At 40.5% G+C, this 19,565-nt stretch overlaps 1 protein-coding gene across 1 annotated transcript in view; it reads left to right on the top strand.

The window, feature by feature from the left end:
- Positions 1 to 16,186: 16,186 nt before the first annotated feature.
- Positions 16,187 to 19,565, top strand: part of para (paralytic) — a 947,817-nt gene continuing 944,438 nt past the window's right edge. The window contains exon 1 of the mRNA XM_067137715.2: positions 16,187 to 16,333. Coding sequence (XP_066993816.2) covers positions 16,187 to 16,333 — 147 coding nt within the window. The remainder of the gene's footprint in view (positions 16,334 to 19,565) is intronic.

Genomic DNA, 19,565 nt, shown 5'->3' with positions numbered 1-19,565 from the left:
TGTCTTTAAAAGTAGGAAAGATCACAATATGAATATAAAGTTGGAATTCAAGAGGACACTGCCTTTTCTGGCAGGATGTAGTGTTTACAGTGAACTATTTATTTATTTATTTATTTATTTATTTATTTATTTATTTATTTATTTATTTATTTATTTATTTATTTATTTATTTATTTATTTATTTATTTATTTATTTATTTATTTATTTATTTATTTATTTATTTATTTATTTATTTATTTATTTATTTGTGTCTTTGTCTTCTGGTATGAGCTAGAAGAAATTGGTTACTTTCATTGACCTGTCGCAGTCTCATCTTTGTCTTCGACAATATGAAAGTGACGGAGGTATGAGCGATTCTACTAATTCCGTTCCTTATACAGCCAGTCCCTGCCATGACTGTTGTGAAAATGTCGCTCATAGGGTCGGGTTGTGCATGCATTTCAGTGGGCTTGGCGGACTAATATGTAATAGCAACTTCTGGCTCAGTGAGGAAAGCAACTGGAAACTACCTCACTCCACATTTCCCTAGTATGCCCCTTCAGTGACACCTAGGCTATCTATGACAGCTGCTGATGGAGCTGTAGAGGATCAAACCAGCCTTCGTGCTGAATACCCAACATACATACACAAGAGGACAAATTGGGGAAAATATTTTTTCTTTGCTATTTGCTTTACGTCGCATCGACACAGATAGATCTTATGGCGACGATGGGATAGAAAAGACCTAGGAAGTGAAAGGAAGCGGCCGTGGCCTTAATTAAGGTACAGCCCCGGCATTTGCCTGGGTTGAAAATGGGAAACCACCGAAAACCGACAGGGCTGCCGACAGTGGGGCTCGGACCCACTATCTCCCGATTACTGGGGGAAATATTCGTTTATAGGAAGGGGAGTTAGGGACTGGAATAACTTGGCAAGGGAGATGTTCAATATATTTCCAATTTCTTTGCAATAATTTAAGGAAAGGCTACGAGAACAACAGATAGGGAATCTCCCACCTGGACGACTGCCGTAAAGGCAGATTAGTATTGATTGATTGATTGATTGATTGATTGATTGATTGATTGATTGATTGATTGATTGATTGATTGATTGATTGATTGATTGATTGATTCATTCATTCATTCATTCATTCATTCATTCATTCATTCATTCATTCATTCATTCATTCATTCATTGATTCATTCATTCATTCATTTATTCCTTGTAATAAGAGTAACCATTGCTGTGCTGGACTTTCCACATACTCTCCATTTCCCCCTCTTCTGAAGCGCCTGCAAACCTCATTTTTTGTATAATGCTTTTACTTACATTTTTATGATAAAAGTCTTTACAATATTGATCATCTTCGCATTTTACGAGATGTCCGTATGAAATATGTAACAATCCATAGAGAATAATGTCAATAGGCCAAGATAATTCAAGGAATATCTGCGTTACCTTACGACAAATTCGATATTGTTCTGAAGTCTTTGTACATAGAAACTTGTGCTTGTTTCAGATAATCTTCGACTTCACCCACGCTGCCATCAGGATTATGACGTGGCTGCCTTCGCAGTGATCTTACAAAACACGGCTTGTGCACACGCGGTGAGTATAACTTTCAAGGTCTGATGATACGTGATCTGCAGGGGAATATTGGAAAAATCTTGAAATTTCAGGTGTAATTTCGGTGCTTGGGGAGTAATTTTTTCTAGGTGATCCAAAATATGACATAAGAATGTAAAAGAATCCCTCGGAAAACCGTACAAACCGCCGAAATTGACTTATTTCCACTTTACGGTACGCTAACAACTTTCCGGACACTTTTATTAGAAATGGTCTGTGACTGGTAGAACTCCGCTTCACAATAATGTAAACACGAATAGTCAGAGATATTATGAATCAGCGAACACCAGATTTGACCTCGTTGAAGTTTTCTTCCACCTGAGTCTACTGCGCACTGTGATTTCGTACCCATGTGCAACAAAAACGTCGTCTCTGTATTCCAGGTATTATCTTGGTTAATCCATTTTTTGACAGATAAGTATCGCATATATCACAGTGTATCATACAGAATAGTATTACGTTCATTAATCCAGGATCGGGGACTTTGTCTATGACTCTAGTAGCTTAGTGGACTGTTCACTGCTTCAAATAATGTTGATATTTTATTACGACATAACTCCATGTGCATACCTCTCGTATCTTTCATAGCAACACACACACAGCATAAAACAAAAAAACGTCACTGCATGAGTCTAACATGGATGATTTACGTGGCGAAGTATTAACATTATTTTCAATTAAATATTTAATTTAAAGTAAGTAAATTAACCATAACATGAGATAAAATATTGTACTCAACAGCCATTAAAGCCACCTTACCTGTTTCGAAATTCCGCCCACGCCACTCACTCGTAACCTAAAACATCACTTTCCGAACTCTTGCATAAATAACAATTCCCATTATATACAGCAGATCACATTAAGGTCCTTGACTTGTTAAAACGTCGGCTGCCCAGCCAGATGGCTGCAGGTACTGAAATGACACGTGGCCATTGCGACGACTTTCTCAGCTTATTGCTTGTTTATCTTAGCCAGATCTACTTCCTCTTACATTAACAGCCCCAAAGTTGAAATCATGACGCTGAGAGAATCTTTTTTTTAGCCCTAGGTTCAGGAATATAAATTATTGGATGCATCAGAATAGAACCTTAGCCTCTAGATAAGAGACAGACACACGACCTCCACATTAAACAAACAAACAAACAAACAAACACAATGACTCTACAGCCCTGATGATAGCAGAGGTCGCAGTCAAAGAACCTGTCGGCGCGATTGAACGTTAGGTCTACAGATTACAAGGAGACGCGTAATCAGGCGCGAGGAATCCTCTCGGCCCTTATTCTTGTCGTTCTTGACCGGAGCCGCCATATCACCGTCAGATAGCGCCTCAAGTCTTTTCAAGTAGGCTGAGTGGACCTCGAACTAGTCCTTAGGTCAAGGTAAAATGTTCCTGACCTCACGGGGAATCTATCCCGGAGATTCCCTGTAAAACGTAGGATCCCTAACCCTAAATCATGTAATCGGCTACCTCTACACTATGGGGCTGAAGTACTGAATAAACAAGCACCGGAAATAATATATTACTCTTAGAGTTTTGTTATACATGGTCATTTATATAAACCGTGTGGTTTTCCAAACGACCCCATTTCTGTCTGGTAGTAGATAGGAAGATGCAATTACGTTCCAAATACGAAGAAACTGTAGGAGATACGTTTAACATTACAGCAAAAGTTCGAAATTACCTTCATCTCCCTACTCGACACAGCCATACCCGTCGCTCAATGCTTCCGACAGTTCGCTGCGACATTTCCTCCTCTATTCCATTGATTTCAGTAATGTTCTTCAAATTTTCAATTGTTCGCGCTCGATTTCGATATACTTATCCTTGAGTTAACTCTACATAAATAATCTGGTGTCGTTAAATCCGGTAATCTTGACGGCCGCAATTTTTTACTGATTACGCCGTCCTCAAATAATCTACTGGTCAGAGTGTATGAGTGTGTGAATCCGTTGACGTGGGGACAATCACACTATCTTGCTGAAAATAACCCTGAGTTAGCTGTGGCCCAAAAGGAGAGTTCTTGGAATTCACGTAACCAACCAGACCGAACCAGGTCTCAACTGTGAACCAAGTGATATTCAGAATTCCCGGTAGTAGTACGTAAAATCCAAGAACCATGTTCAGTAACGGACTCGTTTTCTTTTTTCATCCGGCTTCTGCAACTCGTGAATGGTAGTCATCTTGTATGGCCACAGTTTCTTTACGTTGGTCGCTCTATGAATATGGAAAACGAATATCGCGCCTCCTGAGACAAACGACGCAACGACTTCCTAGAAGACCGAAGCAAACGAGCCTGAACATCTTCTGCCACGTCTGCCAAACCACATACGCGAAGCTTGCCAAACTCAATCAATCAATACTTATCTGCATTTAGGGCAGTCTCCCAGGTGGCAGTTTCCCTATCTGTTGTTTTCCTAGCCTTTTTTCTAAATGATTTCAAAGTAATTGGAAATTTATTGAACGTCTCCCTTGGTAAGTTATTCCAATCCCTAACTCTCCTTCCTATAAATGAATATTTGCCCCAATTTGTCCTCTTGAATTCCAACTTTATCTTCATTTGTGATCTTTCCTACTCCCACTCAACAAAGATCCAGTTGTTTCCAAATGTTTCACTATAGCCAATATCGTGTCTCTCTTAGGAGGATCGTGTACACCGTACTCCCTCCTGAACACCCTTTGCGTGGCTACGATGGACTTGCGTAATCTAATAATTTTTCACTCGCGCCGAAACAATGTATACTGCATCTTGAACGAATGTACAGTAAAAGAACAAGCAAGTCAGCAACAAGCAAAATTGACGTCTAACAAAGAATAACTTGCATATTTTTGGCAAATGTTGGTGAATGAATCTCCCAGAATTTCTTCACATTTAAAGAAACTATAACATTTTCTGATATAAGACAGAAATAGGTCCGTTTTGAAAACCACACTGCTTATATAAATCACCTTGCGTTTACTCGTTGACTGGAACTTTATTTACATTTACAAAAGCATCAAGACTTTGCTTTCGTAAGAGTTAGTGAGAACTGTGGTCAGGTTGGCAAGTTTTCATCAACACTAGAAGCCAGACGTGGACCTGATTTCTTGCTACTGAAGCTACTAGAATGTTTTTTTTCAATCAATCAATCAATCAATCAATCAATCAAATAATTAATCAATTAATCAATCAATCACTAATGATCTGCATGTAGGGCAGTCGCCCAGGTGGCAGATTCCCTATCTGTTGTTTTCCTAGCCTTTTCTTAAATGATTGCAAAGAAATTGGAAATTTATTGAACATCTCCCTGGGTAAGTTATTCCAATCCCTAACTCCCCTTCCTATAAACGAATATTTGCCCCAATTTGTCCTCTTGAATTCCAACTTTATCTTCATATTGTGATCGTTCCTACTTTTAAAGACACCACTCAAACTTATTCGTCTCGAATAACTTAATGGCCTCTCGATCTAAGCGGACATGAAAGTTGTGAGTTGTTAAGGACACTTTCGGCTCTCTGGCTGATTTGGGTGGCAATAACACTTCACTTGTTTATACCGCACATCTTCTCACAAGAATCTATAATTATAAAAGGAAGTGTCTGTCTGTCTGTCTGTCTGTCTGTCTGTCTGTCTGTCTGTCTGTCTGTCTGTCTGTCTGTCTGTCTGTCTGTCTGTCTGTCTGTCTGTCTGTCTGTCTGTCTGTCTGTCTGTGCGCGATGCCCAGCAAAATCTACAGCACGCAGAGATCTGAAATTTTGAACATAGGTAGATGGAAAGGGGTCCGAATGCACCTCGAAGCTGGAATTTTAATTTTCGCTTTCGTTGGTGAGTAACGTGCATTGGGTTATGATAATCCAACGTACTGTCTCCAAGAGTAAACGCATAGAGTCGCTGTCGCTAGGCAACGTACATAAGATAGGTAGAGAACACAATATTCAAGGAGCCGTTTGCCTAGTCAAGCGTACCATTGGATGTCCTCATAGGCCTTATGATGAGAAGACGAATCCATCTCTCCCGTCTCCGAGCAATAAATAAATTAAAACATAAGTTCCTATAAAAATTCCTTCCATTCATAATTCACTGGCTGAGTGGGCTTCGACCCGAATGCCAAAAGAAAAAAAAAAGAGCCGTTTTACGTCCAGGGCGTAGGAAACCGTTTTTGGTGCGAGGGCATATGGCGCTGTTGATGGTGATTCGTCCGTCGGATGGGGACGTAAAGTCTCGAGCTATTCCAGAGGAGTGGGCTATATGCTGGCGCCGGGTTTCATCCTCTTCATTCTTGCTATCATATATCATGTCATTCATTCCATCTCAATAACTCATCTGATTGGGTTGACGTCATGAAAATCATCCGGTCGTAAAAATTCACTACGAAGATTCTTCTCACTTTATATCCAAACCCCGTAGAGAAAGGGGACAAGAGCTCAGAAACATTTAGAGGAAACATATATGACACAAGATAGACGATAATAATAAACAAGGAATAATACATAAATCAGTCAGGATGCCATTGTAAGTCCGTGGAATAGGAAGCTAGTTTCCTTCAATCCATGATGTCTGTCTGAAAAACTGTCTGTGTTCATGTGTGCGATGCCCAGCCAAATCCACGGCAAACAAAGATCTAAAATGTTTGTCCTAGGTGAGCATAGGTTTTCATCTAAAATGAATGGCTGTCTCTGAGAGCAATTATTGCACCAAGACATGAAGCTGTCAACGTCATCAACAAGCAACACTCACAAGAATTATCCGGTTTCCTATAAATTGAAAAGTCTATCGACACACATGTCATACAGATGATGCTGTCAACTACACGACAGACATTTTGAACAATTTGGAGTCACCTGGAGTACCCTCGAAAATCTTGGGGTGGACGATTGTGGCACCGATTATCCCTCTCAGGAATATGAATCCTTCCCTCTGCAATGAACACGGCTCTGAAGCTGATGACGAATATTATTGAAGCCACCATTATGACTGAGCATGCCGCGGGCGAAGTAGTATTCCTCGGACTGTAATTTTTCTATCCGTTGAGTAGGAAGCCATTTTCGGCCCGCGACACTAGGAGCCATCAGCCCGTAATATTCGGAAGTGTTTGTGTGTATGTATGCGAAGCCCAGTCAAATCTACGACACACAGAGATCTGAAATGTAGACATAGGACAATCGCTTAAAGTTGTAGGACTCCATCTTCCAAAACGGTGCTTTTGCCATTGTCAACTGTACGTGGATTGTTCAAGAGTTCGAAAGGCAAACACAATACACAATACAGTATTAATATTACCTCCAAATGGAAGGACATTATTATAGATTATTCCGAAGCTCTAAGGAAACAATATATTTTGTATTATATAACATGGTCTTTAACGTGGTTTTAATATTATTTGTACCATCCATCAACCCAGTATCTTAAGCATGGAAAGTAACAATTTAATAAAAATAAAATAATGTATTTCATGCAATTTACGTCAGAAAGATGTGAGTTAATAAATATAATGCTTTAATGTGCTTTTAAATAAAGAGCTCAGAAACATCTAACGGTCGAATTACTAAACGCGGGCAAAGCCGCGGGCACATGCTAGTAAGAAATATACGAGTAATGAATCCTGGAGCTGGAAAAGGGATCGTAGTTTCTCGAGTTTACACAACTATGGTACTAGTGAAGAAAATTTCGATGCTAGCGCGCTTAAGAACTCAGTCTATACAATCCGTAAGGACTGTTATAGTGGATACTCCACTTTTCTTATCAGTGGTTTGAGGTTCTCGAGGGTATCCTTCTTCCTGTATCCTTAACTTGAAGCGTTGAAAAAAGTTGCTCTGTTACCTATTGGAAGAGGTCGTATTCAAACAATCTGTTGGAGTGATTTAAATTATTCCTGGCTTTTTCTCAGTACCTGGGTTCGGATCTTGGTATGGACCTGGCCCTGTTGTGCGGTCGGATCCCATTCCTGAGGTCATCTGTATGTGGAGGGATGTATTTACTACTGTGTGTTTCTGTGGTGATTTGAAGTGTGGTATGTTGTATGAAGAGAGAGAGAGATGTGTATTAGACGAGCAAAAGTACCCAGCCTCAATGATAGGGGAATTAACCAAAAGTGGTTGAAATCCCCGGCGTGCTCTGGAATTGAGCCTGGGTCTTCTATATCCAAGGCCACTACGCTGACCATTCAGCAAAAGAGCTGATCTGTTGGCGTGATTGAATTGCATCCAGATTATTGCTGGCTACTCCCAAGGGCTGGTAGTTCAGGAATCGATTTATATATAAGAGGCTTCTATACATTTAATGTGATGAATAATGACTTTATTTCTTGGACGTTCTAGAACTGCACGTGAAGCGTACAGTAGATTAACCACAAAGATGCAACCAGGGCCTAATTCCAGCAGACAATGTTGTTGAAGTTTCATTCACCGGTAACGAGAATGTCAACATTCTAAGTTTAATATTGATTGCTTATATACGTCAGAATATAAATGTGACATGGAAAATTAGCAGTATAAAACACGTTCTACCATGACATAAAGTCTTGAAGTACAAAACGGATATGGCTCGGTTCTACATTGAGCTCATTCTCAGAATAAGCGGCCGTTTGGAAGAAGAGAAATCAACTGATGGTCTAATAATGTGAAATAACACATTACTTACTAATTGTAAGGCTCTTAGACCCGGGAATGTCAGAGGACATGCTCGGCTCACCTGGTGCAAGTCTTTGTATGTGACTCCAAATGGGTGACCTGCGCGTCTGGATGTGGGATGATGATGAAGAAGAAGAAGAAGGTTATGATGATGATGATGATGATGATGAGGTAGGGAAAGGGTGTTGGCATGTAGCCTATTCCTGTCAAATAACACCAAAGGGTCTGCTCAAAGCTTAACGTCCCCATCCGACGGACGAATCACGATCAACAGCGTCATATGTCCTCACTCCATATGAACAGTGCGGAGAGGTTTGGAATTGAATCCACGCTTTTGGCACGCAATCTAGTGATTAGAAATTGTATGCTACCACCTCTCCTACCCTGCTGACCAATATTGTGATTGTGAAAATATTTTCGACCAACGGCACTCGAACCGGCTAAACACGCTGTTAGACCGTATAGACATGACGCCTTAACAATCATAGCCACCAGACGGGCTGAAATAGCATCTTGAAGTGTGCAATGACAGATGCCCACTTAAAACACCGGATCTGACACTTCGCAAGAAGTGTTATCCACAATGGTACTGACTTGAATGGAAATCGGTAAGGTTCGATTGTAGGATATTCATTTTAAGTCACCTCAATATCGACAGAAACATCAAGTAGAAATAAGGTTGTAGCAATCCGCTGGAAAAATGTGAAGAAAGTAACTTACATGTTTACAACGAATCATAAGTCCTAATCCATTACGCCTTTCCCATCTATTTCGTTTTCCACCTCTAGTTTTGATGACATGTAGAGACTTCTCTGCTTAAATTTAGTGGCAGTTCTCATCGATCAATCACTCATCATTGATCTGCATTTAAGGCTGTCGCCCAGCTGGTAGATTTCCTATAAGCTGTTTACCTAGTCTTTTCTTGAATGATTTCAAAACCAACCAGGAATAGACAACACTCCGTGTGAGAAGAGCCAATGAAAGCGATTCTAGCCATGTTTCCGAGTTGGATTTTGACAGTTGTGTGGTAGAATAAAGCACTGAACTACAGAATATCGCAGGTTAAAGAATAATTCCACGTATCTGACACTAATCTTCCTATCCATTATTTTCCTTAGATTGCTCACTCTTCCCAGTCCCATATGGGTATGGAGTCCATCAGAACGTTGCTAGTTGTGCTCATTTTCCTATGCTAATGTGTACAGGAAAATTTAACCTTAAACGTATTATACTGTAGGGGTGCGTGGATAAACTCATGTTCATATAAAACAGAACACCTTGAAGGACTAGAGATAGGAAGTTCACATATACAGGACATATGCATTAGAATGTTCTGAAGAAATGATTAGCATTTGAACCATATCGGCCCTCAAGTTCAAGGTCCACATCGATATCTCGGCGCACAACCACCGACTGGTAAAATGTGCCAGAGAATCTCGATGTCGCTATAAACCTAAGGTAATGGATCACTGTGACTTCAGCAGACGTAAAGAATGCCTCACAGACGTATGCGAGAACCGTACCGTCAAATGAGTGAGTTTGAAAGAGGGCACATTATTGGCATGAGAGAACGTGATGCATCCATCCGGGAAATTGCTGCTCATGTGGGACGAAGTGTCTCGGACTGCAACGGGTGTGTACTGAATGGTTCACAGAAGGCTGTAGAACACGACGAGATGGGTCTGGTCGCACCACCCAGACCAACCCCCGAGAACATCAACACCTCATTCGAATGGCATTGCAGGACAGATCTGCGTCCTCCTCGGCTCTGGCGCAACAGTGAAACAGTGTAACACATCGTACACTGTCAGGAGTGACAGTACGTCGCCGTTTATTACGGTTTGGGTTACCGGCGCGTCGTCCAGTTCTCCGCCTACCTTTGACTAAGGTGCATCAACATGCTAGACTGCAATGGTGTACGGAACGACGTCATTGGGGACAGGAATGGCAGCAGATAGTGTTTTCGGACGAATCCAGGTTCTGTTTGTTTGAAAATGATGGCTGTATTATGGTTCGCCGCAGACAGTGTGGGAGGCATCACATTGACTGCATTCGCACAAGACATACAGCGCCAACTCAAGGTCTTGTGGTGTGAGGTGCTATTGAGTACAACCACAAATTAAAGTTGGTGCGTATCCAGGGCACTGTGACCAGTTTGACCTACGTGAATAGCATCCTGCGACCCGTAGCCATGCCCTTTCTGCACGACAACGCAGAGCGCCATATTTCAGCAGAACAATATGCGACCACATGTTGCTGAATGAACACGTGCCTTCTTGTTGTCACAGAATGTCAGACTGTTGCCCTGGCCCGCCCGATCACCGGACTTGTCGCAAATCAAAAATGTGTGGGATATGGTAAAACGACGGGTGTGGTGCTGTGACCCAATGCCAACCACCAAAGATGAACTGTGGAACTAGGTGAATGCAGCATGGATGGCTGTACCTCAGGACGCCATTCGCGCCTTATACGCGTCGATGCCATCACGCATAGAACAAGTTATCAGTGCCCATGCAGAACCAAGTGCCTACTAGGCAACAGGACACATGCTGAGCCTCGGTAACTGAAATGCTAGTCGTTTCTGCAAAACATACTAATGAACATGTCCTGTGAATATGGACTTCCTATCTCTAGTCTTTCAAGATGTTCAGTTTTTTATGAACATGAGTGTATGTCATGTAAACATACATTCCTGCAGTAAGTCACAGAAGGTTCTTTACATATACAAAATGAACAAAACGAAAATTGTTCTGATGGACTGCGTATTCTTGTGTGGTTGGAAGGTGTATCTAGTCTTAAGGAAAATACTGGGTAGGAAGTGCATTGTCAGATATGTGGATATGTTATATTGTTTCTTAACCCGCGATATAAACAAACACCATCAAACAATGTTGTCAAGAATAGGCATTGCCACGCACCTCTCACGGACTCTCGATGGTTTGAAATTCATGATTCATTCTCTGAAGATGTATTACATTTTCGTCATACTAGAAGGTACAATATAACATGAAAATAGAAAATTCTTTTAAGCAGAAAGCGAGAATCACGTACGGAATAAAAACTCAGTTTAATTTAATTTAACTTAATTTAATTTAATTTAATTTAATTTAATTTAATTTAATTTAATTTAATTTAATTTAATTTAATTTAATTTAATTTAATTTCGTGTGGCTATTTCTAGGCGGTGCATCCTTTTTAAGGCGCACCACCCGATGAGACTGGGCGGCATCTGCCATCTGTAGGTAAGAGTGTGCTCTTGTGGTGGAAGATTGTGTCATGTGCGGTATGTGGGTTGCAAGCATATTGGGGACAACACAAATACCCAGCTCCCAAGCCATTGGAATTAACCAATGAAGGTTAAAATCCCTGACCAGGCCGAAAATTGAACCCGGGACCCTCTGGTCCAAAGGCCAGCACGCTAACCATCTAGCCAAGGAGCCGGAAACTCAGTTAAAAGTTTAAATATTTCGCATTGCTATTCCTCAAAAGTTTACCAATATCAACAAGTTATGTAGCGTAAGATGTAAGTCACAACGGGAATATTCGACGCGAGAGTAGGGCGGAACTTACCAATGGCCTTGCGGAAGGTGTATGAAAAATCCACCGACAACCTAGAATGCGGGCAATGAGAAGTTGGTAGACCTACTGGTGGAGTATCAAGACGTCTTCTCCCTGAACAGCAACGATTTCGGCCGGACGAAACTCGTACAACATCGGATTGATGTGGGTGGCAGTGCGCCGATCAAGGCTCCGTTTCGACGAGTTCCGCTCGTGAAGCAACACGAAGTAGACCAGATGATTGAAGAAATGAAAGCACAGAAAGTAATAGAACACTCGGAAAGCCCTTGGAGCTCCCCGGTAGTATTGGTGAAGAAGAAGGACGGCTCTACCCGATTCTGTGTCGACTACAGAAGAGTAAATTACGTCACGAAGAAAGACAGCTACCCACTACCCCGGATTGATGACACTCTGGATACGATATCAGGGTCAAAGTGGTTCTCAATGCTGGATCTGAACAGTGGTCACTGGCAAGTATAGAGATTCATCCTGAAGACCGAGAGAAGACTGCATTTTCAGTTGGACATGGTATCCGGCAATTCAAGATAATACCATTCGGGTTGTGCAACGCCCCGGCAACTTTTGAGAGGCTGATGGAGATTGTGCTCAGAGGGCTGCACTGGAAGACGCGCCTGATTTACTTGGGCGACGTCATCGTTCTCGGAAGCACCTTCGACGAGCACCTGAAGAATTTGAGGGAGATTCTGGGAAAATTCAGAGCAGCCCAGCTGAAGTTGAGCCCGAAGAAATGCTAGTTCTTCAGGAACATGCAGTATATTTATTTTTTCGACTTGAGAGAAGACTGTTTGTCACATATACAGTTCTATGTCGCATGGACGTCTTAGCTCCGAAAGGTAATACCACAAACATGGTTTACAAAGAATTTCTGGGGCAAATGAAACTCAATTTTTAGGTGAGTTTTTACACTTTAGGAATTTTCAGATAATGTTTTTGTACAATACCGAGGAACGATTACTTTCATCAAATTACGAAATCCACGCGAGCAAAGTCGCGGGTAATTGATGCGATGTTCATCCTTAGTAATGTCATTGCATGCAGCCATGTTTGATTACTATCTGTCAAGCTGGAGAGTATACACATCCTCTGATCAAGGAAGAATACTATTCCTGCTAGATAATCTTTGATTCTCTAACCTTTCCTAGCTTCCAAACATATTCAACACATGGCAAAGCGTACCTAATAACGTACGTACTGCTAAGAGAAAAAGTCCATATACAAACAGACCCCATCATGACATACGCCTTACATATTATCTGGGAACACCTATCGAAGGATAATCTAGCTACACTAGAAAGAATGAAGGCCATGTATCTTAAAAAAAGTTCTCTGCCTGCCAGGAAACGCTCCTTCGAGACTACCTATGAGCTCACAAAACAACCGCTGTATACAGAAGAACTGCGATTAAAAGTACCATTGCCTTCTACGAGACAATACCGAGATTTACAATCAAGAACTGCAAGATTAAAAAGAGCGAATATATGGATAGATTTTTAGCAAACAGACGGCATGTTGACGTCAGAATGGATGAATTCTGACTACGAACTGCACATACCATAGCGCGCTTCTTATTAAATGTTCATAAAACCATTGAAAATGGAAGCCAAAACAATATGATTACGATAGGCATATCAAGACGAGTTATCTGGCCTATTTATAACGAATGCTGCGGAGCAGTGCGGGTCCTCTAGTTGTTATTATTATTAGTGTAGTAGTGGGCAGTAATAACAAACGGATATGCTTGTTGGTATGCATTTCAACACTGCAACCTCACCGGAGGCAGTCCTACAGGTGTCACACCTGACTTCAATTTGGACCCGACACCCCGGTGTAGACTGAAGTCAGCTGGTTTTACGCTGCGGCCAGAGATGCGAATGAGGCCGCGAGGAGGTGACCTCGACCATTCTTATCCGCAGGCATACCTGAGGCCGAAGTGTGAACATGTCTGTTCCAAAGCCTTTCTCCACGTTGGTTATTTAACCTTGGTTGGCAGTACAGTTTTTTGACTGAAACAGTAATGCCATCTTTTTTTATATAATATATTTGCTTTACGTCTCACCGTCACAGATAGGTCTTATGGTGACGATGGGATAGGTAAGGCCTAGGAGTGGGATGGAAGCGGCCGTGGTCTTAATTAAGGTACAGCCCCAGCATTTGCCTGATGTGAAAATGGTAAACCACGGAAAACTGAAAACCATTTATACATTTGACATGTAATTAACATGGAAAAAGTAACTTTCAACAACAACAACAACAACAACATGTTCGTTTCAATTTTCCAATTACACTTCACGTGCTAATTTTGACTGTACCGAGCTCGATAGCTGCAGTCGCTTAAGTGCGGCCAGTATCCAGTATTCGGGAGATAGTAGGTTCGAACCCCACTGTCGGCAGCCCTGAAAATGGTTGTCCGTGGTTTCCCATTTTCACACCAGGCAAATGTTGGGGCTGTGCCTTAATTAAGGCCACGGCCGCTTCCTTCCCACTCCTAGCCTTTTCCTGTCCCACCGTCGCCGTAAGACCTATCTGTGTCAGTGCGACGTAAAACAACTAGCAAAAAAAAATTTTGACTGTCGAAGAAAGGTTTACATACTACGGTAGTCTGAAATAAAATAACTTCACTACAATATTCGCTTAAGCATATCCTAATTACAATAGAAAAATAAATGTATTATTATTATTATTATTATTATTATTATTATTATTATTATTATTATTATTATTATTATTATTATTATTATTATATCCTACTGTGCGTGATCAGAAGTGAAAACTACCGATAAATGTTGAACCTCCAAGTTGGATTGTTATTCACTGCATTTTGAACCTCAGATCCTTTATGTTTCACAGAAATGCATGAATATCTAAACTCAAACAATCGTTCACCCTGTTCGGCAAACAAACAAACAAACAAACAAAAATATAAAACATTCACAATTTTAAAAAGTAAATTAGACACAGAAGGCCACTAAAACGCAGTGTACGCGGCTGCAGTATCCTCCAGATTACACAAGAATTGCACAACATTAAAAAAAAGTTGCAAGGTATCGTCTAATACGTACATTACAATTCTAAACTGCAGGAGTATCCTTATTATAACAGATTAGCCGAAACAATATGAATATTTCGACAGATTTTTCTCTTACGCACTAACAGAAATTAAACCGCCCTTAAATACTGAAAGATCAAAAGTGAAAATGAAGATCTGTAAAATTATTACTGTACTTAATAACATCTTGAAACTTCGTGGGAGACAAACGAAAAATATCGGAATAGATTGTTAATTCTTTATTCGACGGTATGCTAACACTGGAATAGTTGCATATAAGGAGTAGCAATAATCACCAACAATGCAAAGATCGTTAACTATCTTGCTAGTGAAATACAGTATATTCTCCTGAACTCTCTTTTTAAAAAGATTGCAAGGCTTTTGTACTGTTAACTAAAAACGATTACTACTTTCGTGATTGGTGCAACGGACCTTAAAGTGCTGTACGAAATAACGTGTCTAGTACCTAGGCCTATACAAATATATATATTTTGAAAAGTACAACTTCGTACAATAATATGTCTTTATAAGTATACTACCAGCAAAATTACAGATATTTAAACAAAAAAGGAATATTATTTCCTATTTACCCCAATTCAAAATCAAAACAAGGTAAACCAAACTTTCGTAACCTACAGTTTATAAACTACTAACACCAACAGAACTACTCAATGCTAAATTTAAAATAAATCACTAATCTTCGTTACTTATACAATCACCGAACACACAATATTTATTGTACTAACTGTATCACAAAGTAATCTATTTTACTACCAGTACGTAATAACTATTCTTTTAACTACCAAAGACAGAGCACATTGAAGAACTGACCTTTTACAAACGCGACCAACAATTGTGTTCTTCCTTTCTTTACTCAATACCTCCATTCTTTAGTCGGAAGAGGGTGTGAGGAGTCAAACCTCTATTCCTCTTTCCTAGGATTAATGTAAAGAGGAGTTGATAATCTCCTTTGTTCTCTTCCTGAAATAAGTCACCACCGCTTCCACCACAACTCCGCTGTTACTAAGGAGCATGTGGTTCAACTACTGGTCAGTCACGTGGGATTTTGACTGTGGGTCGGATTCAGGGTAAAACTGTAAGTCTCATGCTTTATAATCACATGGTTGTCAGTTAAAAATGCAATCTTCCATCAGTTTGGTGTTTTTTCACATTACGATGTGTTTTTTCCAGGTCGGACATGAGAGAGGTGACCTCGCTGTCTTCGTGCCAGTGCCACCCGCTCCCCGCACCAGTGGTCTGCGAGAGGCCGGCCACGCCAGCCTGGGGCTCCTCCCACCGTCCCCTGTGTTAGCACCCAAGCCCTCTCGGCCCAGCAGCAGCAGGGACCATGTCCGTTATCTCGGAATCCATCTCAGAGGAAGAACGTAGCGTGTTCCGTCCCTTCACTCGAGAATCACTAGCGGCTATCGAGCAACGTATTGCTGAAGAACATGCCAAACAAAAGGAGCTGGAAAAGAAGAGAGCTGAGGGAGAAGTAAGTACCGGCATCAGCTTTAAGCTTACTAATAACTCCAAGTCAAAGTTGCATAATTGAAACGTCTAGAGCCAGTGTTCTATAATTTATTGAGCCATTATTCTGTATAGAAATATGGTTCCTAATTTAAAATGAATTGCCTATTTTGAGACGAATGCTTATGGAAGGAATCGAGTTTGATTTAAAGGAGAGCAGAATAAAGTAACGGTATTCTTCAAAGCTCTTATTGAGGACGATGATGATTATGATGATGATTCTTCTTATTAAGGGACATACAATCGAAAGTTGAACCAGAGTGTGAATTACTAAGGAAAGGGGTAGGCCTAACACTGTTTTCATGAGAACAAAAATACCCGGCTCAGAAAGTAACTACAAGGGAAAAGTATCCATTCCACCATCAACTTAGAACACTGAAACTTTTTAACGTATATTTGAAGTGAAATACCTTGACTTTAGACCTGTGAATGAAAAAAATTAAGCGCGTACCTATAACGATAGGCCGTATATGCATGAGTTTGAATCATTTATTCTGATAAGTGGAGTCTAGTCGAGTTGAGTAGTTTCACAACGGAAGAAGGAAAAGATATTTGATCTTTCCTAACAATGAGATAACCTATAATATCTTAACTTCCAGTTCAAATCAATTAGACCTATTATTATCCTCATTACTATTTACATGAAATGTGTATATATACGCCATGAACATTACCAAATGCTTCAGGAACGAAGTGTAAAACAGATGATATAAAGTGTATTTTATTTTTTCGCCTTTTAGCCCTCCTCATGAAAGTGATTTGAACACAGATTGAAACGTACATTGGAGCTGGACATAAATGTTAATGGAATAAGGATATAATATAAATTATCTAGGAACTGCCATTCTCATATTTAAAATTAATTACTAGTTGTCGCAGTAAATTGAGCCATCATTCCCGATAACAAAGAGACAAAGCAGGATTTTTAAAAAGGTCATTATCAACATAAATAGTATATAGTTCAACAGAAAAAGTTTAACTTATCAAGGCTCCAAAAATGCAGAAAGTGTTTCAGAAAGCACTCTACTTCTAACTAAAAATAAAGCATGTAAGAATATATGTCATTTGATAGCTAAAGCGTCCTTTTACATCGAAAACTTCAATGGAAAGAGCAGTAGCAAGTTCTGTAAATGATGATAAATTACGTTTGAAAATATTTAATATACAATTAAGTACCTCAATAAAGAAGACACACGCCTAAAAATAAATTTTAAACGAACTAGGTATCGAAAGAGTCACGTCGAAAATGATGTTAATCTTACATATGTATAACGGTTATGAAATCATAATCAATTCAAACTGGGCACGCTGATCATATTAAGTCCGGATGAAATACAGTGCATAACAGTCTTGTTTGTACACACACGCACATTAATGGTGTCCCGACATAAACAATCAACACTGCCCCACTCCAGTACTGAAGAGGAGGGGAGAGAGTGAAGGGATAGTGTTGAAGGCCAGTACTGAAAAGGAGGGGAAGGGAGTGAACAGGTAGTGCTAAATACACAGTGTGTGTATTCCGGGGTTATACTGTAACATTGCAATAAGATGGCTCCTATCCTATCACAGGTGAATCGAGGCCGTATTATTAACATGTGGGAGGCTCGCATGGTCCCCCAAGCAATAGCACAAGCAATACCATGCAGTCTTAAGACAGTTTGGAGATGGATAGAAATATGGCAAGAACGAGGTGAAGAAGGATTGGTAGACCCGATATAACGCAGCTACAAAATATTCCTAACTAGTATAAAATACTTTTTTCGGTTGAAAACCTTCTTTACCTCTTAATACTGTAATTAACAGAGTAGACCATTTTTTATTTTTTTTATGTTAAAATGCTATTTGTTCGGGGCGTCGACCTGTAGAGTTCTTTTGCCCCTACTTGCACAATATATGAACCTGCATGTACTTGGAATTGCGGAAGTGTTGAGTGTTGAATGTGAGAAACGTTAAGGACGACATGAACACGTAGTCCCCAGGCCAGGGATATAATCATTTACAATTAAAACCCCCTGACGCGGCCGGGAATCGAACCCGGGGTGGCCGGACGCGTTGCCCCGTACACCGCGGGGCCGGACGAGTAGGTAACCTAATGATGTACTTCAATACATCCGCCACTGTGCCCATTTCGATCACAACGAAGTCTTGTAGCGGGCTCTCTGCATGCAGTCCATGCAGCAATGCGTTAAGCGAGAAGGTGAGTCATTGTGCCTTCGACACTACCCCTTCACTCCCTCCCCCCATGTTTTTTACTGGATTGGCCTTCAACACTACCCCTTCACTCTCTCCCCTTCTTTTCAGTACTGGAGTGGGGCAGTGTTGATTGTTTATGTCGGGACACCATTAATGTGCACGTCTGTACACCAGCTTATTGCAACGAAATAACGGTTACACTTTTGTATACAATTATTGTGTTGTCTTTTATTGCCCATATCGTAATAGATACACGAATTAACAATGTAAATAATAAAACATAGATCTGTGATCTTACAATTTAACACGAATACAAACAATGTACCACAACCGGGCGTTCCATCGTGCAACAATCTTGTTTGTACACTTACAGAAGAAAATGAAAAATTCACTAAAAACATTTGTTACCTTGGATTTAATACCCCGATGAGTATTCTCTTGTCTTCAGAACTGCCTTGCACATTCTCCACATGGAATGAACCAGTTTCTCGCATCTTTCCGGGTCGGTTTTACCGCATTCTTCGTTGACTATACTTAACTGCTCAAGTGATTGAGGTTTCGTTGCATAAACCCTTATTTTTAGATGGACTCACAAATGTTTTATGGGGCTCAAGTCAGGGTACTGGGCAGGAGTTCGCAGTTGCGTTCGTGCGCTCCATATCAGCCACTGCTTGCAAATATCAGCTGTGAGCTTGGGGGCATTGTCTTGCTGAAAGATGTAGCGAGACCCCAACCCCATTTTTACAGCACTCTGTTTGAAATTGTTCCTTAAAATGTTTAAATTACCCATCTATCCACGATGCCATTGAAGATTTTGATATTTCCCACTCCACAAGGCGACATGCACCTCCAAATCATAATTGATCTACCACCATCTTTTATGGTCGGTAGCGTATTTTACTTTTCTCCATACATAAACTGTTTCCAACCGAACCGTATAGAGATATTTTGGTCTCATAGGACCAAATAACTTTGTTCCAGAACGTATAATCCTTGTTTTCATA

Source organism: Anabrus simplex, chromosome 1 (genome assembly GCF_040414725.1).
Source record: "Anabrus simplex isolate iqAnaSimp1 chromosome 1, ASM4041472v1, whole genome shotgun sequence".
In the NCBI taxonomy this organism is placed as follows: domain Eukaryota; kingdom Metazoa; phylum Arthropoda; class Insecta; order Orthoptera; family Tettigoniidae; genus Anabrus; species Anabrus simplex.
This window is presented reverse-complemented; position numbering and strand designations above follow the sequence as displayed.